At 39.2% G+C, this 25,119-nt stretch overlaps 1 protein-coding gene across 2 annotated transcripts in view; it reads right to left on the bottom strand.

Annotated features, from left to right (window-relative positions):
• Positions 1-25,119, bottom strand: part of LOC140194082 (protein eva-1 homolog A-like) — a 309,431-nt gene that overhangs the window by 178,151 nt on the left and 106,161 nt on the right. For both annotated transcript variants that reach the window (XM_072251497.1, XM_072251496.1), the window contains exons 3-4: positions 16,511-16,634; positions 8,665-8,817 (exon numbers count right to left, since the gene is read on the bottom strand). In XM_072251497.1, the coding sequence (XP_072107598.1) occupies positions 8,665-8,817; positions 16,511-16,634 (277 nt within the window). The remainder of the gene's footprint in view (positions 1-8,664; positions 8,818-16,510; positions 16,635-25,119) is intronic.

Here is a 25,119-nt window from a genome sequence, read left to right as displayed (position 1 = left end):
GCTACTTAACAAGAGCCCATGGAATTACGGGAAAGTTACATATGTTGCTAGGGCATTGGCTGATTGGCAGGAAACAGAGAGTGGGAATAAAGGGATCCTATTCTGGCTGGCTGCCGGTTACCAATGGTATTCCACAGGGGTCCGTGTTGGGGCTGCTTCTTTTTACGTTGTACATCAACAATTTGGATTATGGAATAGATGGCTTTGTGTCTAAGTTTGCTGATAATACAAAGATAGGTGGAGGGGCCGGTAGTGCTGAGGAAACAGAGAGTCTGCAGAGAGACTTGGATACATTGGAAGAATGGGCAAAGAAGTGGCAAATTAAATACAATGTTGGAAAGTGTATGGTTATGCACTTTGGCAGAAGAAATAAACGGGCAGACTATTATTTAAATGGGGAGGGATTTCAAAGTTCTGAGATGCAATGAGACTCGGAGTCCTCGTGCAGGATACCCTTAAGGTTAACCTCCAGGCTGAGTCAGCGGCAAAGAAGGTGAATGCAATGTTGGCATTCATTTCTAGAGGAATAGAGTATAGGAGCAGGGATGTGACGTTGAGGCTCTATAAGGCGCTGGTTAAGACCTCACTTGGAGTACTGTGGGCAGTTTTGGTCTCCTTATTTAAGAAAGGATGTGCTGACGTTGGAAAGGGTACAGAGAAGATTCACTAGAACGATTCCAGGAATGAGAGGGTTAACATATGAGGAACATTTGTCTGCTCTTGGACTGTATTCCTTGGAGTTTAGAAGAATGAGGGGGGACCTCTTAGAAACATTTCGAATGTTGAAAGGCATGGACAGAGTGGATGTGGCAAAGTTGTTTCCCATGATGGGGGAGTCTAGTATGAGAGGGCATGACTTAAGGATTGAAGGGTGCCCATTCAGAACAGAGATGTGAAGAAATTTTTTTAGGCAGAAGGTGGTGAATCTATGGAATTTGTTGCCACGGGTGGCAGTGGAGGCCAAGTCATTGGGTGTATTTAAGGCAGAGATTGATAGGTATCTGAATAGCTGGGCCATTAAAGGTTATGGTAAGAAGGTGGGGGAGTGGGACTAAATGGGAGAATGGATCAGCTCATGATAAAATGGTGGAGCAGACTCGATGGGCTGAATGGCCGACTTCTGCTCCTTTGTCTTATGGTCTTATGCAACATTGGTATGAGTGATTAAAGATCATGACTGACTTAGGTGAAAGAGAACCTTGGTATTTAATAAATCATTAGCTTATTTGTACACAAGTTAATCAAGGTTTGAACCATACAGCAAGAGGCTACAACTGATTCCGATCAATAACACTAATAGAAGGTCCAAAGAACTTCAGGAAACTACATCCAAGTTGCAGACAATGCAGAAAAATTGTGGAAGCAGAAATATTAATTTTTTATTGAAGGCTATAATTTGCAAATGTTAGTAGGCTTTTTTGTTTCTAGAAGTAGAACAGATTAAATTATGTAATTTTATTTATATTTGTATTGTAGAACACTTTATATCTGTTAATAATGGCAATTCCTGATAGATCCTGTTGCGATTCTCCTGCTATCCTTCCTCAGCCATCATTCTTCAGTGAGGACCTGGGAATGAAGGGACTTCACTTTACTAGCCTCTGTAAGGGAGGGGAGGAGTCACATATTAGGAGTGGTTCTTTGTCTCCCCTGAATCTCAAGCCTAGCCCCACGACAAGGACAGTAAGCCTGATCCAATTTCTCGATGGCTGCTCTTCACTTGCTGAGAGAAATACTCCATGATGTCTTGATAGACTGGATTCAAAATTGGCTTGGTCACAGCATACAGACACAGCATACAGTAGTGGAGGTGTGTGATTCAAACTAGGGGTTTGAGTTCCACTAAGATCAATTGCTGGGAGCTTTGTTTTTGTCATATTTGGATGAAAACGTAAGTGTGCTGATCAGTAAGTTTGCAGATGACACAATAACTGTCGGAAATGTAGGCAGTCAAACAATACTGCAGGACATAGATATTGGAAATGTGGGCAGAGAAATGGCAGATGGAGTTTAATCTGGACAAGTGTGTACTATTGCATGTTGGGATATCATATGTCACAGATACATACACTGTAAATGGCAGGACCATTAGGAGCATTAATGTACAGAGGGATATTAGGGTGCAACGCAAATAGGTAGGGCAGTATACAAGATGTTCCGAGTTTAAAATAAATTTATTATCAAAGTACATATGTCACCATATACTGCCCTGAGATTCATTTTCTTATGAGCATACTCAATAAATACATAAATTAATAACCATAACTAAATCAACTGAAGACCACCCAACTTGGGTGATCAACCAGACTGCAAAAGACAACAAACTGCGCAGACACAAAATGAAAGAAACAATAATAAATAAATGAGCAGAAAAGTTAAGAATATGATATGGAGAGTCATTGAAAGTAAGTCCATAATTTGTGGGAACATTTCAATGATGGGGCAAGTGAATTTATCCCCACTGATTGAAGAGCTTGAAAGTTGAGGGGTAATAACTGTTTCTGAACCTGGTGGTGTGAGTCCTGAGGCTCCTGTACCTCCTTCCTGATGGCAGCAGTGAAGAGAAAGCATATCCTGGGTGGAGGGGGTCCCTGATGATGGATGTTGCCTTCCTGAAACAGCATTTCATGTAGATGTGCTCAATGGTGGGTTGGGCTTTACAATGATGGACTGGGCCATATCCATTACTTTGGGGAGGATTTTCGGTTCAAGGGTATTGACATTTCCATACCAGGTTCTGATGCAGTCAGTCAACATACTCTCCACTACACATCTATAGAAGTTTGTCAAAGTTTGAGATGCCATTCATGCCAAAGCTCCACAGACTCCTAAGGAAGTAGTGGCACTGCCATGCTTTCTCTGTAATTGCACTTGCGTGCTGAGCCCAAGATAGACCCTCCAAAATAATAATAAGATGTATGACATGCTTGCCTTTAGTTAGTTAGGTGTTGGGTATAAAAGTTGATAAATCATGTTATAGTTGTATAAAGCATTGATTAAGCCATATTTCAAGTGCTGGGTCCAGGTCTTCACGGCATTACAGGAAAGATGGGAAGGCTTTGGAGAGGATACAGAAGGAGCTCAACCAGGATGTTGCCTTGATTAAAGAATACTAGCTATGAGTTTGGACAAACTAGGATTGTTTTCTTTCTGGAGGATCAGAATCTGACGGATGACCTGATAGAAGCACATAATGCTCCTGGGAAACGCTGTCTCATTCTGCCCTGCAGAGCTGATGTACGGTTAGAATGACAATAAAGTTTTTTGAATCTAGAATCTTGAATAATACTATGAGAGGCATAGATAGGGTAGATAGTTAGAGTCTTTATCCCAGCATAGAAATATCAGATACTAGAGTGCACAGATTTAAGGTGAGAGGGGAAAAGTTTAGGGCAGATTTATGAGGCTAGATTTTTTTTTTTACTCAGAGAATGTCAGGTACTTGGAACATGCTGCCAGGAGAAATAGTGGAAACAGATGCAACAGCAACATTTAAGAGGCATTTAGTCAGGCACATGAATAGGCAGAAAGTAGAGGAACATTGACAGTAGGTAGATGGGATTAATTTGGATTGGTATCATGATCCATAGAGACCAGGGTTCCTAACCTGGTGTCCACAGATGCCTCGGTGATTTGTAAGAGTCCGTGGTAAAGGAGGGAGGAGAAGATGGAGCGCAACACAGCGCGAGTGGCTCTCCAGTGAAATGATATTGTATCTGTTAAATTGGGGCAGTGGACAATTCTGATTTGATGGAGTCAGATGTGGAAGCACAGAGGAACATCTGGAGAAATTTCTGAAATGCCGGTTCGCTGCTGCTGCTACTGTGTGATCGAGAATCTCCGGAGGGAAGGCAGAGGCTGAGGTCGAAGTGTTTGGATAGAGATGGTGCTCGGTACTCGGTGTCGAGGGCTGATCAGAACTCAAAGTTTTTGGATGACTCAGAGTCAGACTGTGGTCGGGCATGGCAGGGAGAGTTTTCTTCCCTCTCCCGTCTGCGTGAGATGTGGGACTTTTGAGAGACTTTGAACTTTTTTACCGTGCCATGGCCTGTTCTTCATCAAGTTATGGTATTGTTGCACTGTTGTAACTATATATTATAATTATGTGATTTTTGTTAGTTTTTCAGTCTTGGTCTGTCCTGTGTTTCTGTGATATCACACCGGAGGAAATATTGTATCATTTCTTAATGCATGCATTACTAAATGACAATAAAAGAGGACTGCATGTCCTCATAATCTAAAAAAATCTAAAGACATTGTGGACCACAGTGGCCATTCCTGTGCTGTATTGTCCGATCTCCTCCCTGAAACTTCCGCAAGCAATCCACCACATTCATTTCTCCCATTCTCTAAAGGTTATCGTGTGATGAACCCTCTGCACACTTCACCTGCCAACATACTGCTTCCCTCCTTCCTTCCCTTCCTACCTTCTAGGCCAATAAAAAGAGAAAAATGTTAAAAATGGCTGACACTCGGCCCTGATGGGAGGAAATGGAGGCCTAATATTACAGAATCTACAATTTCTGCTGGCCCTTAGCTGGTATGCATTCTAATCAGAGTTTATAATATACTGATTCATACCATTGTATTTGGATAAGAAGTTACAATAATGTCTAATATCATCACTTGGCAGTTTTTATGAGGAATCCGAAAACTGTTTTAGATCACGAAGTGATGGCGTATGCCACAGAAACAGACATCAAACTTATAATTGTTCTAGTAATTCTTCACGAAGTATATGTACAAATTCCTACTTACTTGGCAGTTCTCATACACTTCAATATTTCTCCTTTTTTCAAATAACTTCAACTCCTTTCTGAATAAATTTATGTGTTCATTCCCAATGAAACAAGGCAGAGGATTCCAAATGCAAGCCACACTCCGTGCAATTTAGTAACACTTGCTGCATGAACAGTTTCAGGGCCACAGATTACTGAAGGAAGGGATCGCATCAGTAAAATGTTTATTGAAACAAATGGAATGTGACCTTTGGTGAGGAACACCACAGCAGCTGGCTTCACTGCTGTCTGGAAATAACCTGATCATTTTGAGCCATCTCATCGGTTTCTGGAAATTCATGAAAAAACACTAAAGGGTATTTAGTTAAGATATATAATCTTCTTAGGCAGTACCTTGGGATCAAGGATGACATGTCCCACTCTGGGTTTGTGGGTTCTGAGGTGGTCAATGTGGCCCATATGACCAGGAGGTTGATGGAGCGGGTGTGTTCGGACTGCGAAAAGCTTTAAACACTCCTGATGCATAGACTCAGAGTTCACAATACCATCACCTACACACATGCCAACGTATGCATGAGCATTAAAATACACACAGAAGAGCATGAATTTTAGTATGCACCAAAGTTCATTCTCATTTTTTTAAACATCTGTGTGAACCAATCATTGCTCTGAGCAAGAGGTTTTTACATAGCCTGAAAACTACACGGCATTGTAATTTTTTTTTGCAATAAGCATACTATGAATATTTAAAATGAAAATTGAAAAATTACATACTTTTGATCTAATTTATTAATTGAGCGGTATAATGAAATACACTACAACAAAGAAAGTCATTCAAGTTTGGCAAACATTTTCAGCCGTGCAATTCCAGCTGCACGACAACAAAGGCTATGTGCATGGAAGCTCTTCAGTTACTGCACAGCTTAGAGAGAACAGTGGTATGCACCAACAGTTTGTCTTTCAGCTCCATCTCAGAAACAGCTCTGCTCTTGCGAGTGCCTTTGAAAGAATTGCCAGTGAATTTTTACGTAAAAGTGATAAATTAAAGTTGCCTTTCACATGCTGAGAAAATGATCAGATCTAAATACTCCAAAGTCATTTATTACAATGTCCAATACAGTTTTCGTGACCCTGGGGCTACGGGGAAGGAGATTTGTTGAACAAATCTTCAGTCAGCTCTACATTTCAGTGTGTCAAAAGAATGAAAGCAAAGTTGCTTTAAGCTATGCCCACGAAAATTATTTCTTATTTTGTACATAAAGGCATCACTATCTGACATTAACTTCTCAAATCTTGGCATTGTACTAGGAGAAGTATTATACTTCATTGTCACTCATTGGCGTCTGTTGGAACGGACTCAATAGACTGAATGACCTAACCATTCCTATGTCCTTTGGTCTTCTGTCTGGTATCCACAATTGATTGTATTATCCAATCTGATCGCACTCTGTTAAACACTGTCATTATGAATCAGTCCTTAAATTAGAAATAGCGTAAAATATTCCTTCTGAGTTTGTAGGGAAACATAATTATGTGATTTTCAAATTAAAATTGTTGCTAAAGTACAAAATTGTTTTTATTTTGTTTGGGTAAACTGTTTAATTGTGTGTTATCCAGTCATATTTTCTCCCTTCTTCAATCGTGCCAAAAGTAACAGGCACATTCATGAATGCTAGTTTTCAAATTCTGCCTCTATTAAACAATCACATTATTAGACTTAACATTGGAGGTGTTATTTCACAGCAAAAATTTGAACTATATTTTATTAAACCCTAATTTATAATCGATTGACTGAGAAGTAATGGTCAGCATAAAATGCAAATTAACTTCTTTCTTCATTTCAAGATAAACAGACACATTTAAATGTCAAATTATCATAAGATAGAAACTAATGTGATCAACTGCAGTTAGATAGTTTAATTAAAACAGCATTAATTCTGTTTTAAGGACAGCACCATTGACAGTAATCTACCAAACACCAATTCAAAAATAGCTGTTGTGCATCAGCAATATTACACAAGTCTCTAGTTGTATCAGAATATCGGAGACCTTAAAAAATGAAGATTATACTGAAGATGAAGAATTTAACAGCTGTTATTCTTAATTCGACTGAACTAGGACCAATGCCTTCCCCTGCACGACCGATCAAACTATTATTTGAACAAAGATGACGAATGTTCCAACAGTTGAACAGATGCAGAGTTAATAACAATGCAAATTCTTCAGTTCAAATCAATGGTTTAAATTTAGTGAAATACTAACAATAACTTTCTGGTTATATGTAGGATTTGAGAATGATTAGTCTACTACTCTATAGCTATTGCAGCAATAGCATGGTCCTTTCGTGAAATAAAATTACACTGATAATTTTGGAGCCAAAAGAAGTAAACAACTGAGGCATTTCTGAGAATATTACACTTCAGCTTATTTAACACTGCACACCCCACCCCATCATCTCATTCATTAAAGCTGATTTAAAGCAGGGGTTCCCAACTTTTTATTGTGCCATAGACCAAAACCATTTAGCAAAGGGTCCGTGGACCCCAGATTGGGAACCCCTGCTTTAAGGCGGGTCAATTTAATAGGACATAAGTTTAAAAGCCAGATACTAGAGAAAGCAGAATAAGAGCAAGCTCATTAGCATCTATTAATCCTTAACTGTGAGCATTCAAATAGGATTGTAAACTCAGTCATTCTGTCATAAAAAAAAAGACAAAAATGTAGATAATTAGCATGCCAGGAGGCAGCCTGTGGTTAGAAAAACTGTTAATGTTACAGGTCAATAACCTATTTTCAAATCAGTTGGAAGGTTCTGATGAAAGCTATCACTCTGAGACTCGCCTTCTCTCCTCACAGATGTTGCCTGTAAAGTTCTTGACCTTTTTCCCCATGTCAGAGGTGTCTATAACCACAGAAGACATATTCACGTTGAAGAGTGAGTTTAAACTAGGGTGGGGCATACACCATGAATGGTAGAGACTAAGGAGTAGAGGAACAAAGGGGAGATGGTGTACAAGTCCAAATATCCCTGACGATGGCAACACAGGTAGATCAAGTGGTGAGGGAGCTATGTGAGCTGCTTGCCTTCTTTAGAATAAAGTAAAAGGAGCTCTTGGTGTATCTATAACTGGTGGAACACTTGAATTGCCAAGCATACTGGGCCACAGACCTTCTGCTAGTAACTGGGATTAGTATGGATATGTTCTTGGCAGACATTATGAACATATTGGACAACAGGGCCTGTTTCTCTTCTATATTACTCTACAATTACCTTTACTACCTTCTACCTAGATGGACAACTAGCTAATTCTTAACACGTGAGTAACCTCTCACTTCGACTAGCGGCTTAATATAGGGAATGATAGTCCCTCAGCCCAGCCAAACTTAAGAAATTTCGTTTGGGTGGATGCTGTGTGATATGTCCCCTGTTAAAAATCAGTACCACAAAATAACAAACAGTACACAATATGCGATTAAGCGATTGAGCTTTATAATTTTTTATTTGTCTATATGGTTAGTAAAGAAAACAAAAAAAGAAAAAGGGCCCATTCTCATGAAACAGTCTAATGAACAAACATTGGGGCTCACTGATAAGGTCGTTCGTGCACCATCGACCTCCTCCGATTGTCGCTGACCTTCGGACCCTCGCTCCTCAGTCCAACCCGTCCAGCGGTCTACCAACTCTCTCCATTCGCATCTTCTCTCCTCATCTCTCCCCAGCAAAAGACCGCAAATTCCCGGCTCCCAGACACACAAGAAAGAACAACATCCCGCTCATTGGCTAACATGCCCCGTTATCTCTAGTCATAACCCAAACATTGCTGCTACAGAGAAACCATTTCCTCGGCAGTGGAACATTACAGAGAAGCCATTACATTAGCAGTGAAACCTTACAGCGGGTCACACATGAGTATATGACACTTACCTATAGCTGGAACTCCGACATTCCAGTAAGGACATTCCAAGTTCCCTTCTTGTGATCGGCCAAAGATAGCAGAGTAAATGGCTATCACCATACTCCGTTTACAGTTCAGGCGTAGTTTGTCATCCTCACAAGCCACTTTACTCTTATATTCATCTGTAATTAGAGAAATGGACATTTTCTACCAACCAAATCAGTTTGCTGGTTCATCCCTTTTCTGGAAACAAAGTATAAGTCTAATGTTTTACCTGCACCATTTTCGGATAAGATTGTTATTATACTCCTTCAAACAATACCTTAAAGGAATGTGTGTCAAACACAGAAAATTGGGAGTAACTGGGTGGGAACTATGATTGGCATGGACTCAGTCAGCTGAAGCCCCTGGATCTATGTTGTATTGCTCTGTGACTGTCTCTGCTAATCAACACTTAATATACAAAACAGGAGTAAAGAGCCAGTCATTGATTTCAGAAAGAGGAGCAACGCACACGTTGCTATTTATGTCAATAGTGTGGATATCAAGACAACTTCAAGTTCCTAAAAATGTCCTTGTTCAACCACATGGAAACCTCACCAGTATTTCTACTTCTTTAGAAGGCTTTTGAAGTTTCAGCCACCTCCGCTCCATTCACCAAAAACAGAACTTCCTGGTGGCCAAACATTTTAATCCAATTCCCATTCCCATTCCTACATGTCGGTTCATGCCACAATGAGGTCACTCTCAGGGTGGAGGAGCAACTTCTTATATCCTGTCTGGGTAGCCAGATGGCATGAATATCAATCTCTCCTTCCAATAAAATAAAATACTTTCCCCGTCCCCTCTTTTTCTATTCCCCACTCTTCTCACCTGCCTATCACCTCCCCTCGGTGCCCCTCCTTCTTCCCTTTTTCCTATGGTCCACTTGCCTCTCCTATCAGATTCCATCCTCTCCAGCTTTTACCTTTCCCATCCACCTGGCTTCACCTATCACCTTCTATCTATCCTCCTTCCCCTCCCCACACCTTTTTATGACATTCTCTTTCCCCTTCCTTTCCAATCCTGAAGGGCCTCAGCCTGAAATGTCAACAGTTTATTCATTTCCACAGATGCTGCCTGACCTACTGAGTTCCTCCAGCATTTTGTTTGTGTTGCTAAAGAAATTTGGCATGTTCCCTCTGACCGTCACCAATTTTTATCAACGCATGACAGAAAAGCATCCTATCCAGATGCATTACCCACCCATCTTGCCATTATCTTTCCTCTCGCCTCGCAACGGGCATAAAAGCCTGGAAGTATTGATAACCAAGCTCTTACTGTTCCATTATTATAAGATTAATGAATGGTTCTCTTAGTACCATAAGAATGGACTCTTGAGCTCACAATCTACCTCATTATGACCTAGTACCTTGTCTAACTGCACTGCACTTTGTAACTGTAACACTGTATTCTACATTGTGTTGTTGTTTTATCTTGTACTACCTCAATGCATATGATAATAATAAACCATTTTACATCTACCAGTTTGTCCAGTGTACACTACTTCTGAAATTTGGTTTCATTGTGGGTGCAAATTGCAGTATTGCAAAAAAATACAAAAATAGGGGAAACTTCTCTACACAATAATTCAGTGCCTTTTCTTGCTGCTTCCACAATCACTGACGGGATTTCAAGACTTCCACATTTAGTTCCACAAGTATGAATGTGAGGCAGAGCTGCCAGCTTCCCTCTGTAAACAATTTTACTGTCTGCAATTTTCACAATTCTACCCTGGAAACAAATGGTCAGAACAAAATCTCCTTTCCCTAGTTAACTGTATGCAGCTTCCTGAAGAAACAGTGTCCTCATCACTTGACACGTTATCGTGGTTGCTTTTGTGATTGGACTTCGGGGATTCCCTGGTTAAATAAGATATCTGCCAAATGAACATATTACACCTACACTGGGTGGCTCTAGCCCCTGCACAAATTTTCAGTCCATGCATCCCGTGATTATGTGTGACAGAATTCAGAATTCCCATCACACGTGACCCACTGTATTTGCAACTCTGAGAAGAAAATCTCCATCTGGACCACCAGAACATTAGTCTTGGATTCCACAATAAACTTGCTGTCTCTGCCTTCCAGCTAAATAAGACATTATTGTCTCCTGTCCATACCTCAAATAGGAACTATGTTACTGGGTTTCTAGCAACCATACTACCACAAGAAGGCAAAGACTGTGCCTATTTTGTGTCACCAGAAGTGTGATATAGATTTGATTCTTGCAAAGTCTATAGTTTTCTATGTAAATCTGTACTCTGTGCTAGAACATGCCAAATTTTATTTTTAAAGCCAAGTTCAACCTCTGTGTTTTCTTTCTGCCTTGTTTGTGCCCGGATTACCAAACTAGCATCCTTAAACCCACTTAAATGTGTGCAACCTGAGCCCTCTCAAGAGTAATTAAAAATATATTCACAGTCCACGCTCAACATGGCAGTGCCAAATTCTGCAACTGAACCACACAAGGAACTATTAGAGGAGATAACCTAAAACTTAGTTGAAAAGTTATGTTTTAAGGACCATCTCACAAGGAAGAAAAAGGCAGAGACGTGGCTGGTTAGCTGATATGTGATGCTTAATGAGGAACATGATAGCTCGTCAGAATACAGTATCTGGCCAGCAGCCTATGGTGAATTCTACACAAAGTTACACAAAACACATGGTCTGATTCGAGAACTGGGCAGCTCTGAGTGGATGGCCCAAAGGGGCAACTGCAATTATTGAGCAAATTGATGTCGGTAACGTCATGCAGCAGCTGTTACTCTTGCTCCCATCACCTCAATTCATGGCAGCAGAAACATTCAGCCCCACACTCAACAATTCTTATGTACTCTTGACCTGATTTCCTCTTTCTACCCTCCATGACTAAAGGTCATCAAAAATCTGTTGCACATATAACCAAGTCCCATTTGGTCCTGATCCATTCCCGGTGACCCACAGAGACATAAAGTGATGTTGTGTTGTTCAAAGTGCTGCTCTTGTTTCCAAACCTCACCACGATCTCATCTCTCATCTCTGAAATCTCCTCTTGTCCTACGTGTATATTCTTCCAGTTCCGGCTTTGGGAACATCTACAAAGTCATCACTTCCCCCTGGGCAGCCTTGCCTTCAGCAACCATTGCTGAAGATTTGGAATTTCTACCACCCCTTGCTGCCCCATGCTCCCACAAGGCAGAGTTTTTTTTGGGAAGGACCAAGAGCAGCACTCTTCCCCCCGCTGGATGCCAAGGAACTACTGGGAAGTCCACTATGTTGCTTTCTGCCTGGCCCTTTGAAGATCTCACACCAAATCAATACAAATGCTGCAGTCTGGTTGAAGAATGAAGCTGCCCTCTGCTGGGGTATCACTTTTCAGCAGGCACTGCAAGACCACCTGCTACAGTGAAAAAAGGCAAGAGCAGCTCACAAGAAGTAACTTTAAAACATTCTTAAACAATTGAACCACTTATGGTGCATTGTTTGTTTTAAATAAGCATTACCAAATATCTATCCCCTTACTTAAGCCTTTGCTGACATTAAAAATGCAACTGGTGATTTGTTATTAGCAAATCAAGTCTTACATATAGTCCCAGTGACTACTTTATTAGGTAGTCCTGCTCATTAATGGAAATACCCAATCAGCCAATCATGTGGCAGCAAGTCAACGCATAGAAACGAACTGATATACAGTAGTCAAGGGGTTCATTTCTTGCTCAGACCAAACATCAAAATGGGGAAGAAATGGGATCTAAGTGATTTTGACCGTGGACTGACTGTTGCTGCCAGACGAGGTGATTTGAGTATCTCAGAAACTGCAGATCTCCTGGGATTTTCATGCATAACAATCTCTGGAGTTTCCAGAGAATGGTGAGAAAAACAGAAAAACATTCAGTGAGTGGCAGTTCTGTGGGCAAAACACCTTGTTACTGAGAGAGGTCAGAGGAGAATGCCAGGCTGGTTCAAGCTGACAGGAAGGTGACAGTGACTCAGATATAGTACAACAGTGGTATGCAGAAGAGCATCTCCGAACGCACATGTCAAACCTTGAAGTGGATGGGCTGCAGCAACAGAAGAACACATAGGGTTCCACTCCTGTACCTAATAAGGCATCCACCAAGTCTAAATTGAGGCTCCAATTCATCTACCAGAGGTCAACGTGAAGCCTGCAGTAAGATTCATTACTGCTGATTTACACTGTTATAAAGCAGGTGCTAGATTAAAGCCAGTGCCTGTAACATAACCAGATTCAGTTGGAATTTCAAAGAAGTGATATTAGCCTTTGCAGTTACAAAGTTGCAACGTAACTTACATTTACTTGAGAGTTTCTCTTCAATTGTAGCTGAAAATCTGTCATTTTAATTTGTGTTGTGGGCATTCTCGCTTTTGCTTTACCCTTTGCTTTGGTCACTTTTTTTTTGCCAAATTCCAAAGCAAACGGTGAGAAGAATGATGGCCTGTTTGTTATAGATGGATTTTAACGGATTAGGAATGCCAAATATTCAAAAGGTAAAGAGGTGCACGCAGCCTGAAAGGTTTTCTAGAATAATGCAGTTCTGCTTCCCTGAGGTCAAAGGTGATGACCTGTGCCTTCCATTCTAAAACTGTATTTACCCACCTGCCTTGCAAAGAGCGTCCTGGTACAAAGGCCTGTCTCGCTGTGCTGCCCTCCCATCAATACATAAAGCTGCCTCAAAGGCCATTAGCTTCAGTAATGAAATAGTGCCACAAGCACATTACAAAGGCCACGTGCTCCAGCAGCATCAAAATGAAAGGCACTTGTGACAGAGACATGAATGGCCAAATTTAATTGAAGCCACTCTAGAGATAAAACAAATTACCAAATGAATGGCAATAGGCCTGAGGATATCCCAAAATGAAAATGCAATCCAATGATAAGTGTGTTTGGATAGGAGATAAACGAAAATAATAAATGGGCTTTATTAATCAAGGAGGGAGAACTGACAGAAATGCCCTGCTGTGCAGGTGATTAACAAAGGAACTAACATTTTTCTAGGCTAGTCCAGATTGGGAAATTTCCTAAATGTTAAATCTTTATTAAAGAATCATATTACAAGTTATAAATTCACTTTGAAAGACAGCTGGGAGGAAATTTCTCATTAGCTTGATCTAAAAATGGTACATGTGATTGGCAAACCCAAAAGAGAAGGGAAAATTAGCCAGTTGAAAAATTGCAAAAGAAATTACTGCAAGTAAATTTTAAGTCCAAACATAGATTTAAATTACAGAATTTGAGCATTATAGATTTGAAGTGATATTTTAGTAGGAAACAAACTGACCCAAATGACACATTCTGAAACTCCTGAAAAAGTTACATTTCACCTCTGTCTCATTAACAAAATTAAATATGACAGAATTGGATTAAGTCCTTAATCTCTTGTGTGATAAGCTGATTCCATTTCCTCATCTTGGTTTATGTTATAATAAACTGCAGAGATCCTTCCAAATGGGATATGGTTTTGTTGTCTTGCATTCAGTACACTTTGGTTTGTCTTTGAAGTATTGCTACTTTAAATGGCTCTAAACCAGATAAAAACCCACAGCCATACCACAGGCAACTCAAAAATTAACACTGAAGTAAGATGAACATAATTCTCCAGATTCCCTCGATCATAAGAATGTTGTACAGCCATAAAAGAAGCATTTAACTCCTGAAATCAAGGACTGTATATCAAATCTATTTGTTTCTTTATCCCCTTTTTAGGAAGAAATGGATACTACAGGAGGCATTCTTCTAACTTAGTTTTTTTTTACCGATGTCATCTGATTATTACAACAAAATGAATTCTTTGGATGAATGATGTCTTGTCAAGAAGTTTTTTACAGATGTTTCTCTGATACACAACAATAATGCATTTGTTAAGTAGGGAAGAAGTATCAAGGCTTTGCTTATCCAACATTTCCCTGATTGACATAAATCATATAACTGACCTCCTTTTGAGACTATGTATCATCTGCATAATCCCATGGGACCTCCCCCCCCCCCGCCCACCACAAGGTTTTTTTATATATCAAATTTACTTCAAACTTGAGAGAATAACAATATTTCTCATTAAAATGAATTTAACCTGCCAATTCAATTCTGAAACTAGCAGGGGCACACAAGTTAAAATTTATACCATGAATCTGACTGAAGCTATAAATCATAAAATGCAGACCCATGTTCGGGATATCAGAAGTTTATGAAATCTCAGGTACAATCGTATTGTGGTTAAGTTACTAGACTAGCAACAGAGTTTGCAGATTTGTTGGTTCATGGACAGGAATTCATCTCCCTCTGCAACAACTGAGAAATTTTAAATACAAGTAATTAATTTTAAGGAATAGATATTTTTAAAAACTCATCTAAGCAACGGAAGCCATGAAACTACTGGATAGTTGAAAAAAAATCATTGAAATTATGGGAATTTAGAGGATTGGGAAGCTTTTAAAAACCAACAGAAGGCAACTAAAGAAGTCATTAAGAAGGTAAAGATGGAATACGAAAGTAAGCTAGTCAATAATATTAAAGAGTATACCAAAAGTTTCTTCAGATACATAAAGTATAAAAAAGAGGCAAGGCTAGAAATCAGACTGGTGGAAAATGATGTTGGAGAGGTAGTAATGGGGGACAAGGAAAAGATGGATGAACTGAATAAGTATCTTGCATCAGTCTTCACTGTGGAGGACACTAGCAGTATGGTGGATGTTCCAAATGTGTGAAGTTACCATAAATAGACTGAAGGTTAAACTGAAAGGTCTGAAGGTAGGTAAGTCACCTAGACCAGATGGTGTACACCCCAAGGTTTTAAAGCAGGTGGCTGAAGAGATTGTGGAGGCACTAATAATTATCTTTCAAGAATCACTAGATTATGGAATGGTTCCAGAAAAATGGAAAATTGTAAATGTAACTCCACTCTTTGAGAACAGAGAAAGGCAGAAGAAAGGAATCTATAGACCAGTTGGTCTGACCTCAGTAGATGGGAAGATGTTGGAGTTGAATATTAAGGATGAGGTTTCAGAGTGCTTGGAGGCACATGGTAAAAAAGGTCATAGTCAGCATGGTTTCCTCAAGGGAAAATCTTGCCTCACAAATCCACTGGAATTCTTTGAAGAAATAACAAGCAGATTGACAAAGAAGAATTGGTTGATGTTATGTACTTGGATTTTCAGAAGGCCTTTGACAACGTGTAACACATTAGACTGCTTAACAAGCTATGAGGCATGATGAAATAGCAGAGCAGACTCAATGGGCCAATTGCCTATTTCTGCTCCTATGTTTTAGGTGTTATGGTCGTATAATCATAGGGGATTTGCTGAGTCGGGTAAGTAATGCTTATAATTCTCCAGGAACAGACTACCAGTCAATAAATTTCCAGATCAAATTATTTAACTTTGATCAGACTTCTAGATTCTGTTCTCTGTTTCAACCCAAGTAAAGAGGATTAAATTTGCACATTTTCAATTTACATGTTATAGTCAATATTCAAATTGTGCAACAGGTAAAGAGCGTACAGTAAATGAAGAGTAAAAGAGCAGACATTTTAGAGTACATGATCCCTTAAGTTGAAAGGTCATCAGATTAAGGCAGCAAAAATACCTTTGATGGTGATGGCAAAGATTAGAAGCGCAAAGATGTGATGCTAGAATTCCATAAAATAATTGTATATTCTCCATAGCTGACACAAATCTGAAAGTTTGATCTTAACAGATGGACCTTCAAAAAAAAGAGTAGAATGATATTTTTGCTTTCAATCCTTGGTTTATTTACATTGTAGGTTAAACATTCAAAACCTTCAGTTGTGTATATTCCTTCATTATTCTGTTTGAAAGAAGTGTTATTTCAGCTACTTACTTGGCCGGCACTTGTACCAAACCATGAGGTATTTACTGGTTCCGGGACAAGGATCTATCCCAAATATTCTGCTGTTGACAAGAAGCTGACAACTCCTTCTGTCCTGGCACTCATCCAACATTTTCTAGAGAAAACGCAAAACACAAATTTTGGCCCAATTTTCATGTGCTTTTGCAACTGAACATTAGATACAAATATGAATTAATTAATCCATAATTCATACATTTGGTAAACATGTGAAGATTTCAATGTGGCATTTTCCACCACTCACACTCAATCCTGTCCCTTGTATGAATGATTTCTTTATACACTGGATTGTAACTGTGCAAAAATATTTTTGAAAATAGATTCTAAGGCCGATTATTGTGCCAAGTTTAAAATAGTGATGAGAGTTCCCATGATTCAATGAATTTATACAGTGAGTAATGGAACCACTCAGAGGAGCTAGAAGTAATTTTATCTACTAGATGGTGTATTAGAAACAACCCCTACAGAATCTGTCTTAGTCGTCTTCAATTAAATAGGAGTGGAAGAACAGCAAGAAATTGAATAACAGAAAAACTTAACAACATTCACTGTCCATAAGGCATAGGAGCAGAATTAGACCATTGAGTCTGCTCCACCATCTATCAAGGCTAATTTATTATCCCTCTCAAGCCTATTCTCCTGCCTTCACCCCATAACCTTTAACGCACTGATTAATCAAGAACCTATCAACCTTCACCTTAAATATACCCAATGACTTGGCCTGCACAGCTGCTGTGGCAATGAATTCCACAGATTCACCACCCTCTGGTTAAAGAAATTCTACTTGATTTCTGTTCTAAATGGACGTTCCTCAATTCTGATCCTAGACTCCCCGCTATAGGAAACATCCTGTCCACATCCACTATGCCTTTCTACCCTTTAATATTCAATGGGTTTCAGTTAGATGCCCCTTCATTCGGCTGAACTCCAGCAAGTACAAGCCCAGAGCCATCAAACACTCCTCATATGTTAACCTTTTCCTTTCTGGCCACATTTTTTCTTAGATAAGGAGCCCATGAATGTTCACTATACCCCAAGTGCAATCTGACTAATGCCTTATAAAGCCTCAGCATTACATCCTTGTATTTGTATTCTGATCCTCTTGAAATGAATATTAATCATGCATTTGCCTTGCTTACCACCGACAATCCTGCATGAGGACTCCCAAGTCCCATTGCACCTCTGATTTTTGAATTTTTTCCCCATTTACAAAATAGTCCATGCCTTTATTCCTTCTGTCAAAGTGCACGATCATACACTTCCCTACACTATATTCCATCTGCTACTTCTTTGCCCATTCCACGAATCTGTCAAGGTCCTTCTGCAGACACCCTGTTTCCTCAGCACTACCTGCCCCTTCACCTATCTTTTTGTATCATCTGCAAACTTGGCCAAATAGCTTTCAATTCCTTCATCCAAATCATTGTCATACAATGTGAAAAGAAGCCATCCCAACACTGACCCCTGTGGCACACCACCAGTCACCGGCCACTAACCAGAAAAGGACCCCTTTACTTCCATACTTTACCTCCTGCCAGTCAGCCAATCTTCTATGCATGCCAGAATCTTTCCAGTAATACCATGGACTCTAATCATGTTAAGCAGCCTCACGTGCGGCACTATGCAAAGGCCTTCTGAAAAGCCACATGTTCCTTTGAGAGGACGTACAAACTCCTTACGGCGGATGCTGGATTGAACTCTGAACTCCAGCACCCCAAGCTATAATAACATTGCTACAGTGGTGCCCATATTGCAGCACATGTCAACGTTTTTGAGTCAGGGGATGTGTAAGGTACAGCTGATCCTTGAGCTGTCAAATAAATTAATTCATAACATCAAGTTGAAGCATATACATTTATATTGCATAATTAAAAGTTATTGCACCTAAATAGATTTAGCTCATTTGGTAAGTTTTTGCCTTCACTGCAAATACAGCACAGCAAATAACCAACGCCCAGCTGATATTCCACTGAAATGCAAGGAATTGCGTGTGAGTTAGAATGGCTGTTTACTGTCATAGATTTTCTAGATTGGTCAGTAATAAACCATTGGCATTCATAAAGGTGACAGAGGAAATAACAAATATTTTAAGATATTCTTTTTTGGCAGCCCCTCACTGTCAAAGTCGAGCCACTCTATTCCTATGAAACTTGAGTACATGATTGAGTACCTGTTCCTATAATTCAGCAAAGCTGACACGGAATGATATGCAAAGGATCAATAAGGCTGATAAGCTTCTTGCTCACATTCTAATTTAGTCCTGGTTTCAAAATTTTCATTAATCAATTTTACAATTGTCTTTTATTGCCTTGACAGAACGATGATATAAAATATTTTGCCTCATTCTTTATTTCCTTAACTTCCATGTGTCTGCCATACAGTAATTAATTTTCCATTAAATAAAACCTGTTTCATTTTATTACTTTTCATTCCATTAACTTCATCCCCCCCCAAAAAAAATATCTCCACTGACACTGAATATTTGTTTCACCATGGTCATTTTGGTAAATCAATCTGCCCCAGACTACAATCTTTAATTAAAAATAAGAATAAAGGTTAGAGTTAATTAGTACTGGGTTGCAAAGTTAAACTGATAAAAAAAGATTGAGCTGAACTGAGGTGTGTGGCTAGACTGGGTGTTTACAGTAATGTTTAGGGTACTATTAAACTCAGGGTGAGTTTGTTCATTTCCAAATATAAAAAATAATGTCCCAGACAGTCCCATTGTTTGCACTCGATAAAATACAATCCCTCTCCACCCAACCAATAAATACCTGATGACAGAATAGGCCACTCCCTTTGCAGAGCTGAAGCAGCCATGGAGCTTCCAGGCTTCAGTAAATGGATTAATGACTGAAGAGCTGAGTATACTGTATTTTCAACCATTGTTACTTATTTACAATCTTCTAGAACAATGTATTATTAAAACCTGTGCTACAAAAACCTGTAATTCTTGGCAACCCATCTCTGGATTGCACACAGAGATAGGAACTACCATCCTAAGTGGCTGCAAATGAAAACCATCAACTTATTAAAAGGAATAATGTACTTTATGAAATTCAGTTCAAAACTGCTACCTGCAGCAGAGGTGTTGAAATGGCCAGAACTTCAAATACAGAAAATAAGCATGCAATTTAGACAATTATATTTAATTTAATATTCAATAAAATCATTCTGACTTTAAGTAGTTGCAGCATCCCTAAATTATATCGGTGGTTTTTAACATCTGATGCACAACACATCCTGTAATTTCAAATGACAAGCAGCTGGTTACCATAAATTTTACTTTAGGAACCTTCTGATTTTTTTGAGCTTCCAATTTTTCCTCACAAATGAAAAAATATTAACTTTGTAAAGAATTGAACAAAAATAAACTAATCCTTAATGTGCAACAATGCAATGAAAATAGATGGAAAGAGAGATAGAATCTTAATAGAACTTGCAAAACAAGCCCATAGAATTTCTGAGGCAACCTATGGTTTGTTTTGTTTTCAGTCATAAGAGGTAAATTATAATTTCTCACTCATGAAAATTAGAGATAAAATTCAAAGTTCAAAGTAAATTTATTATCTATCTATATGCCATCTTGAGATTCACTTTCTTACAGGCATTCACAGTAGAACAATAGATACACTGGAATCAATGAAAAACTACACACAAAGACTAACAAACAACCCATGTGCAAACGATATTAGCTGCAAACACACATTTGTCGGGTGGGGAAGAAACAGATATTAAATTAAATTAAATTAATTTAAATTAAATTTAAATTATTAAATTAAAAAGGAGGGGAGAATGAAGCACACTTGTCGGCAGCTCCACACACTTGTGAGAAGCACAGGAACAAGAGAAAAATTGAATAGAAAAAAAACAGAAGAAGGCAAGGCAGAGAAATGACAGGAGAAGCATATCAGAGAAGTAAGAGAGTGACTATACTCTGTAACACATAGTGTGCAATCCCCAGGGATACCAATGAGCATTATATTAGATAGCCCCAGGGATAGCAAACACCTTTCCTGGATGAAATTCAGAAATACAGAATACCTTCTCCATTCAGGTAGTGCGATATGTTGTTAGCTAAAACGAAGTGATGATTGCGTGGCATTCCTACACTTGATCTACAGTGTGGGCCTGACGGCGAGGATTACCACTGACAGACAAGGCATTAAAGTGATGTGCAGTGCCTGCAGCTAGTAACAACCTGGCAGACTAAAATATTATTGTCAATCTTGAGAGGTTTCTTCAAATTGTATCACTTCCTCGTTCGGTGAAACAAAAACAAATAAAACTTTTACTTTGATTTTCACAGATCCACGCTTGGCTGCATAAATGCTTGATTAGGAACACAAGTCAGAAGTGACCAAAGAATGTTCTTATCTCATCATGTTCAATTTATGTCAATCAGCATTTTATTTCTGCTTCTTCATCATTTGCTTTCAGAATGCTGGTTGGAGTTCCTTTTGAAAATATTTTCTTGCTTATTTACTGAGGAAATGCAGGGTTTTGCCTATTTGACTCATTATACAATGGGAGAGTGTTCCCGCCTATTTCTAAATATAAAAAATAGACTCAGCTCATGTAGAGTTTAAAATAAACCAGGCAACACTGTTAATGCCGCCTACTAAAGGTCATTAGTCATCAGGAATTTCTCTTTTTACAGAGCAGGTGTTCCCATTTCTGAGATAAAGTGTGGTATTATCAAAGGTGACAGCACAATGGAGCTTCATAGCAATCTTTATAATGTAGTGACTTTGTAAGTAATTCCTGAGGTACTGTTCAGCCTTTATTAGCATGGCAGAATAAAGGCCTACCCAGCCTTGCTCTGGGTTGGAGTCTTGATCATGAATTCCCAAGGACTGTGTCAAACGCTGACAATGAGTTGCTGGCACTTGTAAGCGCACATTAGTAGCTCTCACCTTAATCTACATTCAGAAACACTCTGCCTGAGGTCCCACCAGCCCAGTGACAATTTTGGAATCCTCAACTTCAAAAGGGGATATTGTTCATCTGGACAAAGTAATCTAGCGCCTCCAGGATCAATTACCTTGGTTTAGGGCCTTTTGTGCTTCAAAGGCACACACTTCAGCTGATGCTGCTGGAGTCTTTTAAGAGTATGAAGGCAGAACTCCTGGAGTAGCCGAAAAACTTAACCAGACGGAGTGCAAAACACAGCGATAAATCTCCCTGCAGTTGAATTCCAAAAGGAATAATCTTGGTGTAACTGCACTTTGGACAAATTATCCTTGCTTCCTCTTCTTCTTCTTAGGCAGCCTATTGGATGATGTCTTGCTTTTGCTCCCGTTCTGAGGTGGCTAATGAAGCCAAAGAACTGCAGATGGGGCTGGTGGTACCTGACAGGGCACATGGAAGGGGATACTTCCACTGCTTACAGTAAAAGCCAGGTGTGCTCTCCTAATGCAAAGCATACCATTTTCAATAGGATCTTGAATGCTCTTTCTCCACTTCAAGTGGTCACGGGCTGGAAGTTTCTCAGGAGTCAGTGGGGATGTTGCAATTCTTCAAGGAGGTTTTCAGCAAATCTATGAATCTTTCTGATATCCAGCAGCTCATCTCTTTCCATGACAAATTATTTGCTCTGTGAATCAGTTGTTGAGAATGCATACAACGTGAGTTGTCCTATAAAGGCAAATAAATGCAACTAAGGTCTCGCCACTAGGGACATCAGCCTCAGAGAAGGCAGCGATATTGGCTCATTTACTGTTCCGCTGAATTTGGCAGATTTTGCATCGACAGCATTTGTGGTATTTTTCAGTAGCTTGAGATGCCGGCAGTAAGTAATCCATTTCTTAGGAAATTATACAAGAGATTGCAGCAAAAATTTATGTTCTTACTCTGGTGGCTATGGACAATTTTCAAAATTATCTTAATTTTTTACTTCATAGCATAATAATTTTTCTATTCAGATTTGCTCATGCAAATTTGGCAGGCTAAATAACTGAATTGTTAAAAGATACATAAAATGCTCAGACAAAATATATCCTAACATATCGACACAGCTATAAAGAAGGCAAGACAGAGGCTATATTTCATTACGAGTTTGAAGAGATTTGATTTGTCTTGTAAAACACTCGAAAACTCCTATAGATGTGCCGTGGAGAGCATTCTGACAGGCTGCATCACTGTGATTCAGGAATGGCTTCTTCCACTCTGCCACACAATTCCTAAATGGACATTGAACCCATGAACACTACCTCACTTTATTTTAATGCATATTAATTTCTGTTTTTGCACATTTTAATACTGTAATTGATTTACTTATTTTTTTTCTATATTATCATGTACTGCTGCTGCTAAGTTAACAAATTTCACAACGCATGCCGGTGATAATAAACCTGATTCTGATTCTGATAAAGGAGAAGTGCTTTAAATGCCGTGGCAGGGTGATACCTACAAAAGTTATGCTTTAAGGTTTTCTTGTCAGAAGTGACCCGTGTCTAACAAATATGGGAGGTAACCCTCTTGTGTCGCATTCCCTCAGGATGTTCATTTGTCCCAGATTCAAAGTGCAAAGCTTCCTCCTGATTTTCTTTTCCTGCCATGTTTTATCAGTTGATGAATGTAAGCCCTGGGCTCAATACTAATAAGCTTGATCCCGAACACCTAAAAGCTCATTGCCTCTGGTAAAGCACTAATCCCATTTGTTTCTGCTCTATGCCTGGCTCTCTTACTGTGAAGTTTTGAGATCGGTAAAACAGTTGTAATAAAGTGATGGACCAGACCGTAATTTCCAAATAAGCAATGTGTCCTGAAAATCTGGGTGACTGCTGTATAAATTCAGCTGAACGTTTGTGTGTTCCTCTCAGTGTAACTACAATGATATAAACATGTTTCCACTCATAGAAATTGATTTGATAAGTTTTTCGTGTTCATACTTTAATTACTAATGAAAGGTAATGTTTTATACATACGGTATCAATGATACATTTCAACACAGCAAAAGACAATATCCCATATTAGGGTAAGGGTTCTCTAAAAAATGTAATATAAAATGTTTCTATGTTTTCTATGTTTGTTTTGTTTTTTTTAAAATTACCAGCATGGACTAGAAACTAAAACTGATTTCAAATTGTGATTAGCTGGGCTTGACATATCAATTGCCTGTTTTACAAAATAGTGACACTTTGTCAGCAAGGTTAAATTTAGAATTTTGTCAAATGAGTTAATACCCAAACACAGGATCCTTTGTAAAAGCAGTAGAAAAGGTTGTTCTCTCCTTAAAATCTAAATTAACACCAACACTATTTGCAGGTCATTCAATTACTTGTGTTTAATGCTTACACTCGTTAGATCAGGGTTTCTCATCTGTTGTTCCGTGAGAGATCGTAAATTTAAGAAAGTAAATATTGTATTTTGAACATCTCACTCGCAGTGACCGTGCAGCCCCGTTAACAGTCTCGCTAGAGATCTCTCAGCCCAGTATGGCAGTACGCAGTGGGACTGTGTTTAATTGGTTGAGTCCCTTCTCAGTTTTTGACACAAGACAGGGGAGGCCGTTGATAATTGGTGAGCGCTGTATTGCATGGAGGAGAGGACAGTAAACTGATAATTGGTGAGTGTGGCATTGCACGGAGGGGAGGATGGTAGGCTGATGAGGAGCATGAAGTGCTTTTTCCAAGCGTTGAATGGACTCATCCAACTGGGGCTGTGTTGTTAGCCGCTCCCTCCCGAATTACCTCCCCCAACTTCTTACACACTGCTGACTGACTCATGGGAGCGAACAAACTACCAGTGTAGTAAAAACTTGTTGGGAAATTTTTGTTCTAAAGAAGGAATTTTTACGCACTGCGACTCAGCCTGCCACTTTGCTGTTGTAAAAAAATTAAATCCTGAAGTTTTCACAACACACTGCTTTCTTCACAGAGAAGTGCTGATGTCAAAAACTCTTGGAAATGAAATGAAAGAAGTTCTGGATGATGCTACAAAAATGGTTAACATTCTTAAGCAAAGACCAGTTCACTAGAGAATGATTTAAAAACTGTGAAAATCTGGACAAGGAGCACACTAATCTCCTGCTATGTACAGAAATCCGGTGGCTTAGCAGAGGAAGAATTCTCAACAGGGTGTTTGAGCTGAAAGGTGAATTGCAAGAGTACTTTCAAGATAATAGTAGGCCAGGTTTTGCTGAGTGTTTTGAAGATGAAGACTGGCTGCTGAAACTAGGCTACTTGGCAGACATTTTTCATCATATGAGCCAATTGAACATGTCTTTGCAAGGCCTTGAAGAAAATGTTTTGACTTCAAGAGACAAGATTCTTGGATTTAAAAGAAAATTGAATCTTTGGAAAAATCATGTTGCAAAAGGAAATCTTGAAATGTTTCCACTACTGCTTGGGCTTGAGAGTAAGGAAGGATATCAGAAAGTCTCCAGTCTTATTGAAAAACTCTTGGAAGAACTGCAGGACAAAATTCAACAGAACGTGGGGTAATTGATAAGTTTGTGGCCTAAGGTAGAAGGAGTCAATTTTAGAAAACCTAACTCATCTTTTTTCAACATAGTCCCTTCCTGCATTTACACACTTAGTCCAGTGGTCGTGGAGCATACAGACCCCTTCTTTGTAGAA

This window comes from Mobula birostris, chromosome 2, assembly GCF_030028105.1.
Source record: "Mobula birostris isolate sMobBir1 chromosome 2, sMobBir1.hap1, whole genome shotgun sequence".
Taxonomy (NCBI): domain Eukaryota; kingdom Metazoa; phylum Chordata; class Chondrichthyes; order Myliobatiformes; family Myliobatidae; genus Mobula; species Mobula birostris.
This window is presented reverse-complemented; position numbering and strand designations above follow the sequence as displayed.